This window comes from Sorex araneus, chromosome 2, assembly GCF_027595985.1.
Source record: "Sorex araneus isolate mSorAra2 chromosome 2, mSorAra2.pri, whole genome shotgun sequence".
Lineage (NCBI taxonomy): Eukaryota > Metazoa > Chordata > Mammalia > Eulipotyphla > Soricidae > Sorex > Sorex araneus.
Window position 1 is genome coordinate 5,174,924 of NC_073303.1, and position 20,299 is coordinate 5,195,222.

Genomic DNA, 20,299 nt, shown 5'->3' on the forward strand with positions numbered 1-20,299 from the left:
TTCTAGCTGTGCTCTGGTGACTTTCCTCAGATTGTCGAAAACAGGCTCTGTTGTAAAAGGGAATAAAATAAAAGACAGACTTGGTGGGGGGCGCTAAAAACAATCATATCTTTACTTGAGAATTTTAAGCAAAAATACATAAGTTCACATTGTTAATTAAAAATGGGAAGAGAAACTCCTTCCACTGCAAAGACATTGAGTAGAGTAAAATGGTTACTTTCTTCCCTATCAATCCCTCTTAACAGGGCTGGGGTGTGGTGCTGCTGGGTCCTCCAGTGCCAGGGAGAAACTATGTCCCCCAGGGGTGCTCATGGACCTCAGCACAAGCAACACTTGGTGTGGGGGGGAGGTTGGGGGGAGCGAGGCGTGGTACCAGGGACCTAATAAGGATCTGGTACACAAAGGCAAGCTCTCAGTTCTGTACTATATGTTTGTTTCTATGTGAATATTTGTGTTTTCACTGAGGGAGTGCAGAAACTATCCAACACGTGTCCAGGCGACCTCTGGGCAAATCCCTTGATATTCTGCTAACCAGGCTGGCAGTCCAGAGCTCGGGCCCAAGAGTGAGGTGCCCCCAGGTTCCTGTCATGCTGCAGAAGCGCAGATCCAGTCTGGAAGTGCTCAAGAGCCTCCAGGGCTCATGGGCAATGCTCAGAAACTGGTGCAAGGGATCAAGTTTAGTTAGGGGCAAGAGTGTGCTTTGCATGCAGAAGCCTCAAGTTTTGCTCCTGCAGAGCTGGTTCTCAGAATACCCTGAGAAGAGAGCAGGAAATGCCCCCCCAGCATCACCGGGAGTGTCAAAAACCAAACAAAACCACAGCTTAAAACCAGTTGGGGTACTTGAAAAACATATGACCTAACCTTTGTACTCTGACCCTTTTATTATTTTTTTCTGCTTTAAACTGAAATGGAAATTTTAACATGCATGATCTTTATAGTGAATGTTCTATCGATCACGAAGACAGTGCAAATTTGTCACCATGGTTCACTGCATCATATACTATAAGGTATCACTGTACCACTGTCATCACTGTCATCCTGTTGGTCATCGACTTTCTCAAGTGGGCACCAGTGACGTCTCCATTTATCCTAACCCTGAGATTTTAGCAGCCTCTCTTCACTTGTTCCTCCCAGCAGTGCCATACTGGAGGCTCTTTCAGGGTAAGGGGAATGAGACCCATTATTGTTACTGTATTTGGTATATCGAATACACCATGGAGAGCTTGCCAGGCTCTGCCTTGTGGGCAGGATGCTCTCGCTACCTTGCCAGGTTCTCTGAAAGGGAGAACTAGGTTATAAGAGATCTTCCCAAGAGCATTTTTTAATAGTCTCTGGATATTGGCCATTGATGGGATTACTCGAAACTGGGGGCAGTTTGTGGATGTGGCTGCAATACTACTGGAAAATGGGGGACATGGGTGGAGGAGGCTTAGTCCCAATCTGAGAAGGCTTGGAGATCTCAGCCCTGGATCCCACACACCTGGATTCCTCTGCCGGTTGCTTCATGCATGAGGCTCATCTGAACATGTGGAGAGTGGACCTTGAGCATGGCTGTGGCTGGGTTCTGGAGGTCTTCAGCTGCCGGGGCTCTGCTCATGGGGAGGGAAATTTAACCCACCCTGCTCCGCGGAGCCCCAGTGAAGACAGCCAGGCTCAGGGGTCTGGCTAATATGACCATCCTAATACTTGGGTAGGATGGTCACCATGGTTACCACTATATAAAACATCACCACAATTACAATGAAGAAGCAATTCATGACATATTCAGGTTCTTCATTGATGTTATTAAAAATATGTATTTAAGATTGTCTATCTTGTCTTGCAGCCAACAGCAAAACTATGACAAATTTCACCATGAGTGGGTTTCTTCTCCTGGGGTTTTCTGCAAAACCTGAACTAGAAATCTTCTATGCTTCACTGTTCCTCGTTCTGTACTTGTTGGCTTTATCTAGCAACATGCTCATCATCACCACCACGTCCCTGGATGACAGTCTCCAGTCCCCCATGTATTTCTTCCTGAAGCATCTCTCCTTTCTGGATCTCTGCTATATTTCCGTGACTGTGCCGAGATTCATTTACAACTCTTTCATGCACAGTGGGAATATTTCCCTCTGGGAATGCATCGTGCAGTGCTTTGTGTTCACCCTCTGTGCTGTTGCCGAGATGGCCATGCTCACGGTGATGTCCTATGACCGCTATGTGGCCATCTGTCTTCCCCTGCACTATGATGTCATCATGAATGTCAGAACCTGTGTCCAAGGAGTTGCCGGAGTCTGGGTCAGTGGGACCATCTCTGGAGTCATGCATGTGGCAGCTACATTCTCCATCCACTTCTGTGGTCCTCGTGTTATTCACCAGTTCTTCTGTGACATCCCCCAGCTCCTGAAACTCTCCTGCTCCAATGAGTATCTGGGTGAGGTTGGTGTCATTGCCTTCCTGGCTGTGCCGGCATTTCTTTGTGTCATCTTTATTGGGTTCTCCTATGTGCACATATTTTCTTTTGTTCTGAGGATGCCATCTGCTGAGGGCAGAGCCAAGGCCTTTTCCACTTGCCTCCCCCACCTTGTTGTTGTCTTATTATTTATTTCTACTAGTGTTTTTGAATATTTGAAACCTCATTCTGACTCTCCAACTGCTTCAGACTTTGCTCTTACTATTCTTTACACAGTTGTCCCCCCAACATTCAATCCAATAATCTATAGTCTGCGAAATAAAGCTATCAAGTTGGCTATAAGTAAGGTTTTTCAAAGAAGAATAACATACCTCTTTTGTTGAGACACAATTCTATTCATTCTCAGTTGTAAGAACAATTCAAAATAGAGTGCATCTTAACTAATCAATAAATTAAAATTGTAATATTTTGTGATTTACACAAATTTTTTGTGCTACTTAAAAAATAAAATTACTTATACCTAGGACTACATATATCTACTTTTAAAATTACTCCTGTGAATATCTTAAATCTTACTACACACTATGTGCTGTAAAAATAATGTAAATTTTATGATGATTAAGATGTTCACTTGATTTCTTTTCCTAATCATTTTGTGTGATGATAGAAAATACCACATATAGGATTAAGTGCTTATTGTTCTATAAGCAATATACATTAGTGTCATTCCTCATTTCTACAAAAAAGCATACAATAATATTTTATGATCTAAGAATTGAGAAAAACATGCCCTAACTCTCAGTATTTTTGGTCATTCAGAGCTTCAGTAGTGTTTGACAAACACTGTCTGTTGCCAGTCAGATATGTTGAAGTGATTGCAGAAGTTTCATTTTTCCACTTATTTTGCCTCTTCAGATACAATGGATTAATTTACAACTCTTGGGAAAGAAATATTTATATAACAATTTAATCTGTGAGTAATAGAGGGTAATGTACACATATATACATACATATATATGTTTATAACACGATCACAAAATCCCACAATCGTCGATTTCTCAAGTGGGCTCAGTAACTCCTCCATTTGTACTTTTCCTGAGATCTTAGAAGTCTCTCTCAACTCAGCCCTCCCAGAGATGTCACACTGGAGGCTCTTTCAGGGTCAGGAGAATGAGATCCAGCTTGTTACTGGCTTTAGCTTATGAAAACATCATGGGAAGTTTGCAAGGCTGTCCCATGTGGACATGTGTATATATACACATATATACATATATATCTTGGAGAACCCGGCAAGCTACCAAGAGTATCCCGCCTGCAGGGGCAGAGCCTGGCAAGCTACCCATGGCTTATTCCATATGCCAAAAACGGTAATGATAGGTCTCATTCCCCTGCCCCTAAAAGAGCCTCCTTTCGTTGGGAAAGATAAGGAGAGGTTGCTAATATCTCAGGGCTGGGAGGAATCGAGACGTTACTGGTGCCTGCTCGAGTAAATTCATGAGCAATGGGATGACAGTGATTCCAGTGATACAGTGAATCTTTAAGTGCCTCTGATATGAATGCTTTTTAATGACAAATGAATACATAACAACATAGAAATATAAAATAACATCAACATAGAGATATATGGTAATAAAAAGAAAGGATAAGTAAATTACTATGGTGGGTTGTAGTAGTTCATCTATCAATTCCACGCATTTTAACACTATTATAACTTCCTATCTTTTAGTAAATCAAAACTATATGCTTATATATACAAATATACTGTGATCAACATTAAAATTTAACTGGATTTTTTAGCATATGAGAATGAAAGACTAATTGAACATATGATTACCTTTTTAAAATTTATTCTTTTATTGAATCATCATGTGGAAAGTTACAAAGCTTTCAGGTTTAAGTCCCAGTTATACAGTGCTCGAACACCCATCCCTTCACCAGTGCATATATTCCACCACCAAGAATCACAGTATACCTCCCCTCCACCCCCCACCTCCCCAGCCCCCACCGCCTGTGTAACTGATAAATTTCACTTTACTTTCACTTTACTTTGATTATATTCAATATTTCAACAAAAAAAACTCACTATTATTATTTGGAGTTTCTCCCCCCTAACGTCGGACCTGCTGAAAAGGAAGCATTTGATAATTTGTTTTCCATTGCTGAGAATGAAGAGATATGAACATAATGATTGCATTTTCATATGTAAAAATATTACTATTCACAAAATAAGCAAATAAACAAAAATGAAAAAGTAATCATGCAAAAGAGAATAAAAATCAGAAATTGTGTAATGGAAGAGAACAAAGTATGCCACTTAACAGGTGACAAATCATGCATTTATCTCATATCTGGGCTCTGAAGAATGGACATTGATAATTAAAATAGAAATAAATAATTTTAGGTACTTAATAGATTCATAAAATTAAAACACATCTGATTTAAATATATAAGAAATATTGAATTATGCTTATAAATTTACAAGGAGAATATCTAGGAAGAATGCAAAGTGATAGAAGGTAAAATTTTGACATTCAGAGTAAAAGCTTTATCGTTCTTTTGTGAATTCTATAACCCACAGTGAAGTAATTTTTTCCAAAGTGTAAGGTAGAATGTAGTTCATTTTATTCACAAAGACAACTAACTCAGCATCACTGGTTATGTAATTATTTTTCTTCAGCAAATTTTCGGGACACCTTGTCGGAAATCATACAGCAATCAATATAGATATGGGAGTTACTAGTTTGTTCAACAGAACTGCTCATGCTGATGTCTAACTCTGTCGATCCACTGCAGTTTAACAGTCCTTTATTCTAGTGGTCTAATTTTCCTAGTTCTGTTCTTCTAGAATCTTTGGGCTGTTCAGATTTTCCTATATCCATGTAAGCTTTAGATAACTTCACCACTGGTCCCATATTCCCTCCCTACCCCCACCCACCCCACCCTATCAACTTGATAGGCAAATTACAAAGTTTCAGTGGTTGTAGCTTAGATCTCATGTTTTCAGTTTTGTTGAATCTGAGTTTGGAGAGGGGCATATGGCTATACCATTCCCTCATATTTCTGGTATAACTGAAGCTCTGATGCCTGTTCACCCATTGCATCCTGTTCTCATCTAATCCTCTTGAATTCTTTTCTTCTCTGTCCTTCTCCTCTCCAAACACTAGGGACAAGGATGATCTAAGTGCACCGCTTTTTGCTGTAGTACTTTTCTTCATTCAGTATTCTTTATACCACAGACAAGTGAGATTGCTCCTGTGTTTGTCTTTCTTCTTCTGTCTTACTTCACTCAACATGAGATCTTCCAGTTCCAACCACAGAAAATTGCATGATTTCAACACTTCTTATAGCTGCATAGTATTCTACAACATCTTTCTAATCCATTCATCTGTCATTAGACACCTAGGTTGATTCCGTATCTTAGCCATTAGACTGAGTGCAGCAATGAATAATAGTGTGCATGTGTCAGAACGGTCCTTTTGGCAACCTAAACAGTCCATAAACATGGAATATTTTTCTAATTCCTAGTATTTTCTTCTGCTTCATTCAATGGTGACTTATAGTGGGTGATATAGAAGTCTTTCCTATATGTTGTTGATTTTTTCGGTCTCTATGTTTGGGCACTATGAAAAGAGGATATTTTATATAAAAATGCAAGCAACTTTTGAGTATTAGTTTTATCACCTGCAACAGTGCAGTGTTGGTTTATATTTTTATTAAGAGTTTTTAGTGGAGCTTTAGGGTTTTCTATGCCTACTAACAAGTCAGATGCAAAGAATGCTATTTAACTTTGTCTTTTTCAAATTTGGATTTCTTTGATTTCTTTTTTATGCCTTATTCATGCCATGGCCTTCTAAGATTACTGATCACAAATGAAGAAAGGGAACATTCTTGCTTTGTGCCTTGATCTTAGAAGGAAAGCTTTCCATCTTTTTCCATTAAATATGATTAAAAGATAAGGTATTAGAAAGGAATTCATAAAATACATATCAAGAAAAAAATAAATATAACACTCTAGGATATAAACCTTTAAAGTATATAATTCAACATCAGTGTCATAACTGATGTCAATAACTTGACAACAGTGGCAGGAATGAGAAAAAAAAACTGAAGAAATGGACTATATCCAAATCAAATTGTTTTACATGGCCAGGGAAACCCAGGATAATATTCAAAGACACCCTGCAGAATGTGAGAGAATGTGTGTATACAATAAAGAGATAAAGGCTAATATACAAAATATATAAATATCTCACAATGATCAACAATAGAAATCTCAATATCCCATCAAAACTGGGAGTAAAGATAAACACTTTCCTGAAGAAGACTTTTGAAAAAGTGTTCATCATCTACTATTATCATGGAAATGCAAAACAAAATAATAGTGAGATGACATCTAATATCAATGAGAATAGTCTGTCTATCTATCTATCTATCTATCTATCTATCTATCTATCTATCTATCTCTCTATCTATCTAGATATCCAGGTATATATAGAAAAATCCAGTGATTTGGGGGTATGTTAATTAACCTTCTTATACTGTTGGTGGGAATGTGGTTTGGTTCAGTCTCTATGGAAAACATTATGGGTATTTCTCAAAAATTAAGCGTAGATTGGAGGCTGGTCTCTCATTCTGGGTAACTCGGAAGGGACCACCAAGTAAAATGTGGTTGGAGGTCATGTGGGGGAAGGGTGAGGCGGGCAGAATACAGACTAGAGACTGAACACAATGGCCACTCAACACCTTTATTGCAAGCCACAACACCTAATCAGAGAGAGAGAACAAAAGGGAATTCCCTGCCATAGTGGCAGGGTGGGGTGGGTAGAGACGGGACTGGGGAGGGGGAAAGGGATGTTGGGTTTATGTGTGGTGGAGAATGGGCACTGGTGAAGGGATGGGTTATCGAACTTTGTATGGGGGAAGCATGAGCACAAAGATGTATGGATCTATAACTGTACCCTCACGATGACTCTCTAATTAGAAATAAACTAATAAAAAAAATTAAGTGTAAAACTATATAAGGACGCAGTGATTCAACTTTGGGCTTCTACGTACCAAACAAAAACAAAACACAAAAAAACCCCAAAACATTAATACGCAAAAACTATGCATATCTATGTTAATCACAATGCTTAGAACAAGAGCCCAGATGTGGAGACAATCCAAATCACCAATGAACTGATGAATAAATACAGAATTTATTCTAGATACACAATGCAATCATATGCAGCTTTAGGAATTGATGAAATCATGTAGTGGACTACAATGTCAATGAAACTGGGAGGTGTCATGTTAAATGAAATATGTCAGAGAGAAAAAGACTAATACCAGATGATCTTACTTATCTGTGATATATATATATATATAGAAAAATCAAGAGTATTAAACAGAACTGAAGAGTATTGATCAATTACAGAGCAAAATCAAGATCACAAAACAGTGGAGGAACAGATGAGCAGAAGATAGAGGCAGACCACAGGTGACAAGGGACAGTGGTGGAGAATCTTGGGGTGTAGTAACTTTGTTTATTGAAATTATAAATTTTAATACAATTAGCCACGTTACCAAAACAAAAAATATAAAACATTATTTTTTTAAAGAGTAGGATATTACTTTGCTTCATTGTAGCAAACATCTGGTATTTTACCTTTTTTTAAACAAAAGGTAATGACAAGTTTGGGTATTATACCAAAATCAAATTATAAGTTGAATGAATATCCAGTCAATACAGTTGATTAAAATAAGTCATTGGGCTTGATAGTCTGAAATTAAAACATGTTATTATGTTTTTATTATATGATTCAGTGAATGCAAATAAAGCTATACTTCCAGTAACTAGGTCATTAAAATACCTCCACAGAAAAATGCGTTGCAAAAAATCCCAATAGAATTGCAAATTTGGACCCCAGGGTAATACAGAGAATTGCCAATACCCAGAGATCCCAGAATCTCTACTGCTGCCAATGGGACTTAAAACCCCGAAGCCCAAATGGCCAAAAGACTGAAATGAACTCATGGTATACAGACCACAGACTGCATTTTATTTTATTTTATTGTGTTTTTATTATTTTTTTATTGAATCATCATGAGAGCAGTTACAAAGCTTTCAGATTTAAGTCTCAGTCATACAATGATCAAACACCCATCCCTTCACCAGTGCACATGTTCCACCATCAAGAACCCCAGTATACCCCCCTCCCAGTCCCCACCCTGCCTATGTGGCAGATGATTTTCAATTTACTCTGTCTTTACTTTGATTGCATTCAATTTTTGACAAAAAAACCCACTATTATTATTTGGAATTTTCTCCCAACAATCAGACCTGCCAAAAAAGGCATCATTAGATAATTTGTTTTCTATTGCTGATAATGAAGAGCATATGATGTCGCACCGCCGTGACAGTGGCTTCACGGTTTTGGAATTCTGATATTTCAGTGACTATGTCCAGAGGTATTTCTGCCAGCATCCGCTGCATTTTGAGATTGGCTTGTGTGCCTCTGGGATCATGGCCGTTCAGGAGCGGAGGAGCCAATCTTGGGCAGCCACTGGGGGAGTCTCATCTGAGCAGGGAGCAGGACCGGTTCCATCCCAGCCCCCACTCCCATCCACTTGCCCCATCACTGTAAGCTCCTACCTCTCTGTCCAATTGGCTCTGAAAGGTGGCAATCATCATGCTGCTGCAACGGTAAAAAGGCCGAGGGACAAAATCCCTTCTTCTCCTGGGCGGCCTGGGGCCGTAGCTTGTTCACAGTTCAGGAGCATTTCTGCCAGCAGCTGCTGAGTTCCGAGATTGGTTTGTGTGCCTCTGGGATCATGGACATTCAGGAGCGGAGGAACCGTTCCTGAGAGTTTTTTTGTATATCAGGAAAGTCACGCAGCCACATGAGTGGTGGTGCAGTTTGCAGAAATAGTCCTGGTCCCCACATACCGCAGCCATGTTTGTAGAGGCTCATGGTCTCCGGGATTCTATCTAGAGAAGGAGGGGAGACTGCACCTGCCCCATCTGGGGCACCCTCATGATATCGGCTTGGTTTGGGGCCCGGAGCATTCTCCAGCACTGGCCAGAATTCTTCCCTACACAGACTGCATTTTAGTCAAAGGAACTAAAACATTTTCCAGAAATGTCTCATACATTTCTGAAAATGTATTCCATTCCAGAAACATTTTCTGGAGTAAAATGGTCAATCACTTTGGATTCGGTACCTTTCACTCAAATACACACAGTTCCACACCCACACGCATGCTCAAACACCATCCCCCCAGCAATGCCCAAATGTGCTGAGACGTTAGCTGTGATTTGAGCTGCAACCACCTCTTCTCAGGCAATTTCCCTCCCCCAATCTCAGACTCAAACAGTCTTCCAGTTCGGCAGCAGACGTAACCATACACTCACAGTGAGAAAGAATTACTTGTTATTGGTCTTATTTCCTCATCAATTCCTAAACCAATTCCATTCTTATCTAACTACATATAGATATAGATATAATATAATATAGTCTTAAGTATAATCATAATACCATTTTAGAAAAAAAGATTCTGAATTCTATTTTTAGAACCTTCTAAAATCTTTCCGTATAAGTAATTTTTCACCAGTTTTAGGATTTCTCAATAAATTTTGCTAGTGAACTAATTTTAAGTGGACATAATATTGAGTGTTTTTTTTTTTGCTTTTTGGGTCACACCTAGTGATGAGCAGGGGTTACTCCTCTTTCATGCATTCAGAGATTACTCCTGGCAGTGCTCAGGAGACCATATGGGAACCTGAGAATTGAACCCGGATTGGACACATGCAAGGCAAAAGCCCTACCCACTGTACTATAGTTCCAGTCCCTCAAATAGTGATAATATTCTAGTGTACTGATTAATTTGAGCCTTAATTTGTTATTTAGATACAAACTTGATTTAACTACAGACTGTGTTCCAGAGAGCACACAACACAAACTTCACTATTTGTATGTATATTTGTATGTTTAGGTGACATTCTCAATAATTAATAATATTCAGTATATAAATTTGAGATAGATTATTATAAACTATTTTATATGTTGGGTGAAAATGATATTCCATAACATATATTATTCAAGTAAAAGCTTGATAAATTTATTTTTAGGTTTCTTTCAGTAATATTTATATCTTTTAACAATAAACTAGATGTTATTCCATGGTTTCAGACTGGAAAGTTAGGTTTTCAGGACAAGTACATGACGCTTTATGTTTACACAGTGATTGTGAGCATATCATCCTGCCTATAGAGGTGTTATCAATACACACTGTTTTGAAATTGTGTTTTCTGGGCCAAGAGAAACAGTGCAGCAGGCTGAGTACAGTATTTGCAGCAGGAAACTGGGGATCCCCCAAGCACTGCCGAGATCAACCTCCGAGCACAGAGTTATGAGTCATCCCCGAGCACTGCACACCTACCACAAAATAAAAGCGGAGAGCAAAAGAAGACATGCTTCTGGAGAAGAACATACACTGTTTATTTTTGTTTGATGAAAGTTTGATTGTGCGCTGGTTTATCCACTCTAGAAATTCAGGGCTAGAGTTTCACACCCGTTAGCCTCGCCTCCTGCCTTCTTTTTCTTTCTCTCAGGTAATCACAGTTGCCCAGAGTCCAAGGTTAGTTTTGCTGTTTGGTTCTTGTCTCTACCTAAGAGGAAAACCAACTGGTAATTTTCTTTCAGTCCAAGGAAAAGTATTGAGTGAGAAGCAAAATCATCGGGAGCTTCTGCCCTTTGGCATGACAGATATAGAAACCTGCCCGAATAGCCGCCGTGTGGCTGTAGTGATGTGTAACCAGGAAGGTTGAGGACCGTGAATAGCGTTTAGAAGCTTGTTTACCAGCAGGGTGTTGGCTGAATACCACCATAGCTGGAGAGGAGGGTTCTGAGCCCGCAGCCGTTCTCAGTGACGGCCACACACAGGGCCAGCTGCTCCATTCTAGGGCCTGAGAGTAAGGAGCACTGGGCCCTCCAGTGCCTCAGAGCATCAATACCCGCCAGGAGTGCTCAGGGACCTCAGGACCAGCCACGCTGTGAAGCAAGGCATGTAGTACCAGGGAACCAACTGGTGTCTGGTACATGCAAGGTAAGCTCTGAGCACTTTCTTTGCAGCTTTGTTTTTATGTGCACATGTGCACGCCTATATATTTGGCCCAGTGTGGCATGAAAGAAGCCGAGCATGCTCAGGGGACCCCCTGGGCCACTCCTGCGATATTCTGCTACCCAGGGTTGAAGTTCAGAGCTTGGGCCCAAGAGTGAGGGGCCCAGGTTCCTGCCGTGCTGCGGATGCGCGGATCCCATCTGGCAGTCTCGAGGGCCTCCATGACTCACTTGGAAATGCTCAGGAACTGCCTGTTGCAAGGGATCCAATCCAGGAGGAGGCGCTGTGGAACTTTGTCTTCAGGAATTCCACACTCTGCTCCGGCACAGCTGATCCTCAGATACACCCGGGAACAGAGCTGAGGGTGGTTCCCAGGATCACTGGGAGAAGCCTAAAGGCAAAAGCACCCAAAATTCCAACAATTACAAGTGAAAAAGACTGCTGATTACGGGAGTATATGAAAGTATTTTGCTTTGTGCCAGATTTTAGAAATAGTTCAATCTTTTGAATTGACTTCTATAAAAACATGGCACTAGACCAGAATTCATGAACTGTATCAGGTAAATATAGTCAGAGCTCTCCAGCACATGGACACAAAAGAATCTTCAATTACTTGATATGGTATCAAAAATATGTAAATAAATAAACTGCATCATATTAAAACTGATTTCTATGGCCAAAAAAACCTCCCACTGGCTAAAATTAAAAGATATTCTGTTGAATGTGAGAAAGTACTTCAGATGCAATACAATAATTCAGATAAAGGCTAATATCCATTATATATATGGCTCTCAAAATGCTCAACAGTAAAAGTATCAAAAGTAGGGAAAATGATAAACACACACTTTCCTGAACAATACATACAGATGGCCGACAGCTGTGAAAAACTGCTCATTGTCTTCTGATATCATGGAAATGCAATAAATAGATAAATATATATAAATAAGTTTAAAAGTCAGTGGTAACATCTCACCCATGTAGGAATGGCATATATCAAAAAAGACTGGAATAATCAGTGCAGTGAAAAAGGAACCCTAATTCACTGTTGTTTGGAATGCTGTCTGTTCTAGTTTCTGTTGAAAGCATTATGAATATTTCTCAAAAAAGCAGAAATAGACCTAAAATATGATCAGCAATTCAACATCTGAGCATCTAGCTTTTACAAACAAAGAAACATTAATGCAAAAACTAAACACAACTATGTGCATTGTGATGCTTAATTCAGTCGCCAGAACTTGGGATGCCCAATGACAGATGGATGGATACTGAAGTTATTATATCGATAATGAAATGCCGTGCAAATATTAGGATATATAGAATCACAGTTGGCTGCAATGTGGATGGAATTAGAAGGTATGTTAAGTGAAATAAGCCAGAGAGTAAATGGCAGATATTACGTATCTATGGTATACAAAAAGAGAAGCCAAGAATGTTGAATAATATTGGATAGGATCAAACAACGGGAAACCCTTGGCCGTGCATTACAAAATTCAGGTTACCAGAAAGTGGGGGAGAGGTGAGGAAGAAGGAAAAGGCAAACTGCAAGCTATATAGGGACAGTGGTGGAGGAGCTTGGATACTTTGCTTGGATATGTTGTAGGATGCAGTAACTTTGCACGTCAATGCTCTAAAATTTAGTACTACTATAATCATGTTACCAAATCTATAATATAAAATATTATTTTTAAAAAACTAGCACATTATTCTTGGGGCTGGAGCAATGGCACAGTGGGTAGGTCGTTTGCCTACCACATGGCCAACCTGGGTTCAATTCCCAGCATCCCATATGATCCTCTGAGCACCACCAGGAGTAATTCCTGAGTGTGGAGCCAAGAGTAACCCCTGTGCATTGCCAGGTGTGACCCAAAAAGCAATGAATAAATAAGTAAATAAAAATTAAAAAATAAAAATAAATAAAAAACAAGCATATTCTTTGCTGAATTGGCAGTAAATTATACATATTTACCCCATTTTTAAATAAAGCATTACAAGCTTCAGACTCCAAGAAGCTTGAGGCTTGTTACCTGGAGTGATATCATAGCAGGCAGGGCGTTTGCCTTGCACGTGGCCGACCCAGGTTCGATTACTTCGTCCCTCTTGGAGAGCCCGGCAAGCTACACCTGACATATTCGATATGCCAAAATCAGTAACAACAAGTCTCACAATGGAGATGTTACTGGTACCCATTTGAGCAAATCTATAAGCAATGGGATGACAGTGATATAGTTATTACAAGCTTGGGCATTATCTGAAAATAAAATTATAAATTAAATTGTGATCCAGTCAATAAAATTAAAGAAATTAATTTGTATTGTAGCATATTTTATAATCAAAAGACAATTTATAATGTATTATTTACATGATAGAATGAACACAAAGCTATAATTCAGTAACTAGGTGAAATAATTAAGTCATTTCAACAGAAAAATGCATAGCAAGAAAACGTAATACATTTGCAAGTTTGGACCCCAGGGTGCTGCACAGAATTGCCAATACCCAGAGCACCCAGGAACTCTGTTGCTGCCAATGGGACTTCACCCCAAACCCCAAATGGCCAAAAGGTTGAAATGGACGCATGTTTCGATCTCCACAGACTACATTTTATTGACGTGAACCGAGTGGCCGAGATATGCCTTTCATCTAAGTCTCGGTCTTTGAGACTGACTGCTTGTCCCTATGATGAGGTAAGAAATTTCTGAAATTTCTGGGTGTGCTCTGGTGAGTTCCCTTCAGTTCTAGGAAGACAGGCTAGATTGTCAAATGGAATGCAAACACATGACAGATTTTGAGAGCATAAAGAGAATCATATCTTTACTTGACATTTGTAAGCTAAAACGCATAAATTCACATTATTTTAATGAGGAAGAGAAGATGCATCAACCAGAAACATTTGTGAAATAAAATGATCACTTCCCTATCAATACCTTTTGATTCAATATTTTCCACTCAGATATACACACCAATGCACTCCCACTCACATAGTCTCACACCATCACCCCTAGAATGAACAAAAGTGCCACAAGGGTAGCTTTGATTCATCCTGGAGACCACTTCTTTGGGGATAATTTCTCACCACCAATCTAAGACAAACTAGCAGTTCAGCTGGAGACAAAATCATATGCTCACAGTGAGAAATGATTATTTGTTGTCTTAGTTCTTATACTATATGCCAATTCCATTCCTATCTAGTTACATATTTTGAGATCCTAAGTTATATAAGAATATATCCTAGCTCTAAGAATTATCACGATTTTATTTCAGATAAAGTGATTCAGAATTCTATTTTTAGAGCCTTCTGACTTTTTTTCCTATAAGTAATTTTTCATCATTTTTTGGATTTCTCAGTGGATTTTGCAGTGAAATCATATTAAATTAACATAATTTCCTTAAGTACTGATTAGTCTGGGCCTTAATTGAAGTGTTTATTTAGATACAAACTTGATTTAACTACAGGCTCCTTTCCATAGATCACACATAAATTTTACTGTACTATGAGTATGTGTTCAGGTGACTTTTATGAATTTATTGCGTTTACTATAGAAATTTGAAATAAATCTTTATAAACTATATCTTAGAGTATAGTGATATTTTACAACATATACATTATTCAAGTAAAAAGCAATTAAGTTATTTTTCAACTTATTTCAGCAATATTCTTATATTTTTAACAATTCACCTTGGACAGAGTGTTTTTTCAAACTTTCAGACTAGGAAATGTGGTTTTCAGGACACTTGACATGACGCTTTATGCTACCTACAGTGATTGTGAACAAATCATTGTGCCTGTATAGGTTCTATCAATACAAATTATTTTAAAACTGTTTTTGTGGGGCGAGAGAGACAGCTCAGCAGGCTGAGCACAGGCTTTGCAGCCGGAAACTGGGGCTCCTCCCAGCACTGCCGAGATCAACCTCTGAGCACAGAGTATTAAGTCGTCCCCGAGCACTGCTGACCTGCCACAAAAATAAAACAAATAACCAAAGCAGACAATCTTCTGGAGAAAAGCTGTTTACTTTTATCGGTTGACACTTTGGGTGTTTGCTGGTTCATTAACTCTAGAAACTCAGGGTTAGAGCTTCACACCCTTTAGCCTCGCCTGCTCCCTTCCTCCCCTGTCTCTCAGGCAATCCCAGAGTTTTCCCAGAGTCTAAGGTTGGTTTTGCTGATTGGGAGTTTGTTTCTACCCAGCAGTCAAGCCAGCTAGTAATTTTCTTTCACTTCAAGGGAAAAATATCAATTAAGAAGAAAAAGCATCAGGTTCCTTTGCCATCATGGCAGTGGCCAGGGTCTCCTCTGCAATATCTGGGTTCCTCCTGCTCTCTCTATACCAAATAAATATAGATAATCATATGCATATATATGCACATAAAAATAAAACTAGAAAGAAGAAAATATTTTTCTTCTTAATCAATATTTTGATTAAGGATCCAATATTTTTATCAAAATATCAAATATTTTGATTAAGCATCAGGACCTTTTGCCGTCGTGCATAACAAGATGATAAACCTCTGGCAATAGACCCTGTGTGGTTGTAGTGATGTGTGATTAGGAAGGTTGACGACAGAGAATAGAGCTTAGACGCTTATTTCAAAGAGCTGAATAACACTTTGGATGGAGAGAGCGGTTCCCAGCAGCTCTCAAGGGAACTGCAGCCATTCACAGTGACTCTCACACAACAGGGGCAGGCTGCTCCATTCTAGGGTCTGAGGGTAAGGTGCTTGTCGGCCATCTAGTGCCAGGGATTGCCTCTGCTGCCCAGAAATGCTCAGGATCTGAAGGAACAGAAATGTTTGTGGAGGAGCATGGATGGAGTGCCAGGGACATACCTTGTGTCTGCTACATGCAAGGCAAGTTGCTAGAACTCTCTTTGAAGTTTTACTTTTATGTGCATATATATGCATATGATTGTCTATATATAATATTTCATATAGAGAGGGCAGGAGGAACCCAAATGTTGCAGAGGAGAGCCCGACCACTGCCATTATATTCTACAAAGCACGCTTTAAGTTCAGAGCTAGAGTGAGGAAGAGGCGCCCCTAGCAACCTGTCAGGCTGGAGGTGACCAGATCCAGCTGGAAATGCTCCAGGACCTCCAAAGCTCACTGGCAGTGCTCAGAAACTGCATGGTACAAGGGATGAAACCCAGGAGGATACTCAGTGCGTGCTTTGCATGCAGGAACCCCACAGCCTGTACCTGCACAGCTCGTTCCCGGAAAGCCCTGAGAACAGAGCTGGGAATGACCCTCAGCATCACTAGGAGTGGCCTAAAAGCAATAATCCCAAAATTCCAAAATGAACAAGTGAAAGAAAAATAGGAAACTAAGTCAGGTTGTGGGAAAACATGTGACCTAACCACCTTTTATACTCTGTCCAGGTCCTGAACGTGGATACCGTCTAACCTATGTCCTAAGATCCTATACAGTTATCATTTGTTAGATTGAACTAGCAATGTGAAAATGCATAATTTTATATAAGCAATATCCATTCCTGTAAAATAGACAAAGGAACTCAATTGCATGAGACAGTTGTCACTATACAATACCTCTTCATGTCAATAAAGAAGTGTTGATTCTGACTTCTTGCCCATAATTCACGGTTTAGACTAATGTTACCAAAAAAATGTTTCTATTCAACAGATTCCATCTTGTCTTGGAGTCAACCAAAATAAAAAATCAAGGACTATGGATAATTTCACGGAGAGTGGGTTTCTTCTCATGGGTTTTTCAGATACGCCTGAGACAGAAATCTTCTATGCTTGTCTGTTCTTAGTTCTGTACGTGTTGGCGTTAGCTGGCAACGTGCTCATCATCACCACCACGTCCCTGGATGACAGTCTCCAGTCCCCCATGTATTTCTTCCTGAAGCATCTCTCCTTGCTGGATCTCTGCTACATTTCAGTGACTGTGCCGAGATTCATTTACAACTCTTTCACTCATAGTGGAAATATTTCCCTCTGGGAATGCATCATGCAGTGCTTTGCTTTGGTTACCTGTAGTTCTGCCGAGATGGCCATGCTCACGGTGATGTCCTATGATCGCTACGTGGCCATCTGCCTTCCCCTGCGCTATGAAATCATCATGGACATCAGAACCTGTGTCCATGGAGTCACGGGCGTCTGGGGCAGTGGGACCCTGTCTGGAGTCATGCATACGGCAGCTACTTTCTCCATCCACTTCTGTGGTCCCCGAATCATTCACCAGTTCTTCTGTGACATCCCCCAGCTCCTGAAACTCTCCTGCTCTACTGAGTTTATGAGTGAGTTAGATGTCACTCTCTTTACAACCTTGCTGGCACTTCTTTGTTTCCTGTTTATTGGGTTCTCCTACGTGCACATATTCTCTTCTGTGCTGAGGATGCCATCTGCGGAGGGCAGAGCCAAGGCCTTTTCCACTTGCCTCCCCCACCTCGTTGTTGTCATATTGTTCCTTTCTACAGGTACTTTCGAGTATTTCAAGCCTCATTCTAACTCTCCAAGTGCTTTGGACATGTTGCTCACTATTATGTATTCAGTAGTTCCCCCAGCATTGAATCCAGTGATCTATAGCCTAAGAAATAGAACCATCAAGTTAGCTCTGAGAAAGGTGTTTCAAAGAAGGAAGGAAGCACTTACTTCCATTCACTTACTATTGCGTGAAAAGTTCAACATATAAATGGTAATATTTATTCGAATTTATAAGCTAAACTTTGTGTGTGTGTTTGTCCACACCTGGTGGTACTCCTGGCCCTCTTCAGGGATAATTCTGGTGAGCTATGGGGGCTCTCTGGGTTGCTGGAAATCAAACCAAATCAGCAGTATGCAAGGCAAGTGCCCTATCTTCTGTACTCTAACTCTGACCCCAATAGAGTAAAATTTATTTAAGTGATGTTCTATGGTTGATGAAACCCTTTTATGTATGTGCTAGCTGGAAAACTAAAATAATCACCCTATGGGCTATAAATACAAGACGTGTGGATAAAATAATATTACCCTAAAAATCAAATGTGAAAATAATGCAAACTTCACTATGTTTAAGACTTTACTATGTTTAAGACTATGCTTATTTTTTCCTATTAATTTATATGGTAATTATGAAAAAGTTAGATATAACAATCACAGTTCATTTTTTGGTTACACTGGAGTTTGGACAATGCTTGATATCAAAAAATTGATGGGATAGCTCTGATTCTAATATTACTAGCCATTCAGAGCTCTCCGTAACTGTCTACCAATCCTCCTAGGTGCCAATCAGACATTGTTAAATGTTCCCTGAAAATGTCCCATGCCCCATTTGCTTTGTCATTTCAAATTAGTGGATTAGTATGCATTCATTTGTAAGGAATAAATGTTTAAATAATGAAATCTGGGAGAGCCACAGAAACATGGGCTTTTATTTTATATACATATATTTTTTAGGCACCATTATTTACAAAATTGTTGACAATCTAATCTCAGGCCTACAATGTTAGCTCCAATCCCACCAGCTATAAAAGCATAATGCTAAAAAATTCTATTTTAGGAAATGGCCTGTGCAGAGGTATGTATGTGAGGGATAATTTAATGTTTGGATATTTGACATTATTTTTAAGTTTTATTATACTATTAAATATCAATATTATGTCTTCTGAAATAAGTTCTTCATGTTGTAAGCTTAATATGATATTAGACTTTTATTCCACATATTTAAATTTTTTAAGTTTTTTTCCATTTTTATGATGTGTTTTAATTTACTCATGGCATATGTAAATAGTGATATTTCACTTTTTCTTTTTCTAATTTGCATCTCAGTGATTTGTTTTTCTTGCCTAGTATTGTGGCAATGATTTCTAAGTCTAAACTGGTTACATATGGATAAAGAAAACAGTTTTGCTTTGTACCTAAACTTACAATTATTTCAATCTTTTGCAATTGTAGCACTGTAGCACTGTCATTTCATTGTTCATTGATTTGCTCGAGTGGGCACCAGTAACATCTTCATTGCGAAACTTGTTGTTACTGTTTTTGGCATATCAAATACGCCCCGGGTAGCTTGCCAGGCTCTGCCATGTGGGAGGAATATTCTCTGTAGCTTGCCGGGCTCACTGACAGGGATGGAGGAATCGATCCCGGGTCGGCCGTGTGCAAGGAAAATGCCCTATTTGCTGTGCTATCACTCCAGTCTTTTTGCAATTAACTATGATAAAAGAATGTGGTATTAGACCAAAATATTTGAAATGTATACCAGGTAAACATAGCTAGAGCTCTTCAGGATATGGACCTGAAAATTCTTCAATTATTTGATAATGGTGGCAGAAAAAAGTAAAATCAAGTTGAAGATATGAACTACATCAAGTTATAAATGGTTTCTATGGCCAAAAACGACCCCCATGGGCTCAAATTAAGAAAAAACACCCAATTGAATGGGAGAAAATATTTGTACAGATAAAGGCTAATATCCACTTTATATGAGGCTATTAAGATGTTCAACAGTTAAAGTACCAAAAATCCCTTCAAAAATGGGGGGGGATGATAGAGACTTTTCCTGAAAAAGACATACAGATGACGCACAGACATGAAAAAGCTATTATCTTCTGGTATCAGGGAAATGCAAAACATTTTTTAAAAATTTAAATGACAGATGACATCTGAGAGCAGTGAGAATGTCATATAAGACTGGAATAACCAGTGCAGTGAAAAAAGGAACTCTCATTCCTTTTTCCTTTTCATTCCTGTTGGTTGGAATGTTGTCTGTTTATGTCTGTGGATAACATTATGGATATTTCTTAAAAACTTAAGAATATATCTAATATGATCCAACAATTTAACTTTTAGGCATCTACATCTCCACC

The 20,299-nt window shown here is 39.2% G+C and overlaps 2 protein-coding genes across 2 annotated transcripts; both read left to right on the plus strand.

Annotated features, from left to right (window-relative positions):
* The first annotated feature begins 1,854 nt into the window (after positions 1 to 1,854).
* On the plus strand, positions 1,855 to 11,201 carry LOC101555250 (olfactory receptor 14J1-like). Its single transcript, XM_004622052.3, has 4 exons — positions 1,855 to 2,723; positions 6,713 to 6,742; positions 8,828 to 9,077; positions 10,986 to 11,201. Exons 1-4 carry the CDS (start codon positions 1,855 to 1,857, stop codon positions 11,199 to 11,201), a joined length of 1,365 nt encoding a protein of 454 aa, XP_004622109.3.
* Positions 11,202 to 17,175: 5,974 nt separating this feature from the next.
* LOC101554984 (olfactory receptor 14J1-like) lies at positions 17,176 to 18,144 on the plus strand. Its single transcript, XM_004622051.2, has one exon. It carries the CDS (start codon positions 17,176 to 17,178, stop codon positions 18,142 to 18,144), a length of 969 nt encoding a protein of 322 aa, XP_004622108.1.
* The last annotated feature ends 2,155 nt before the right edge of the window (positions 18,145 to 20,299 follow it).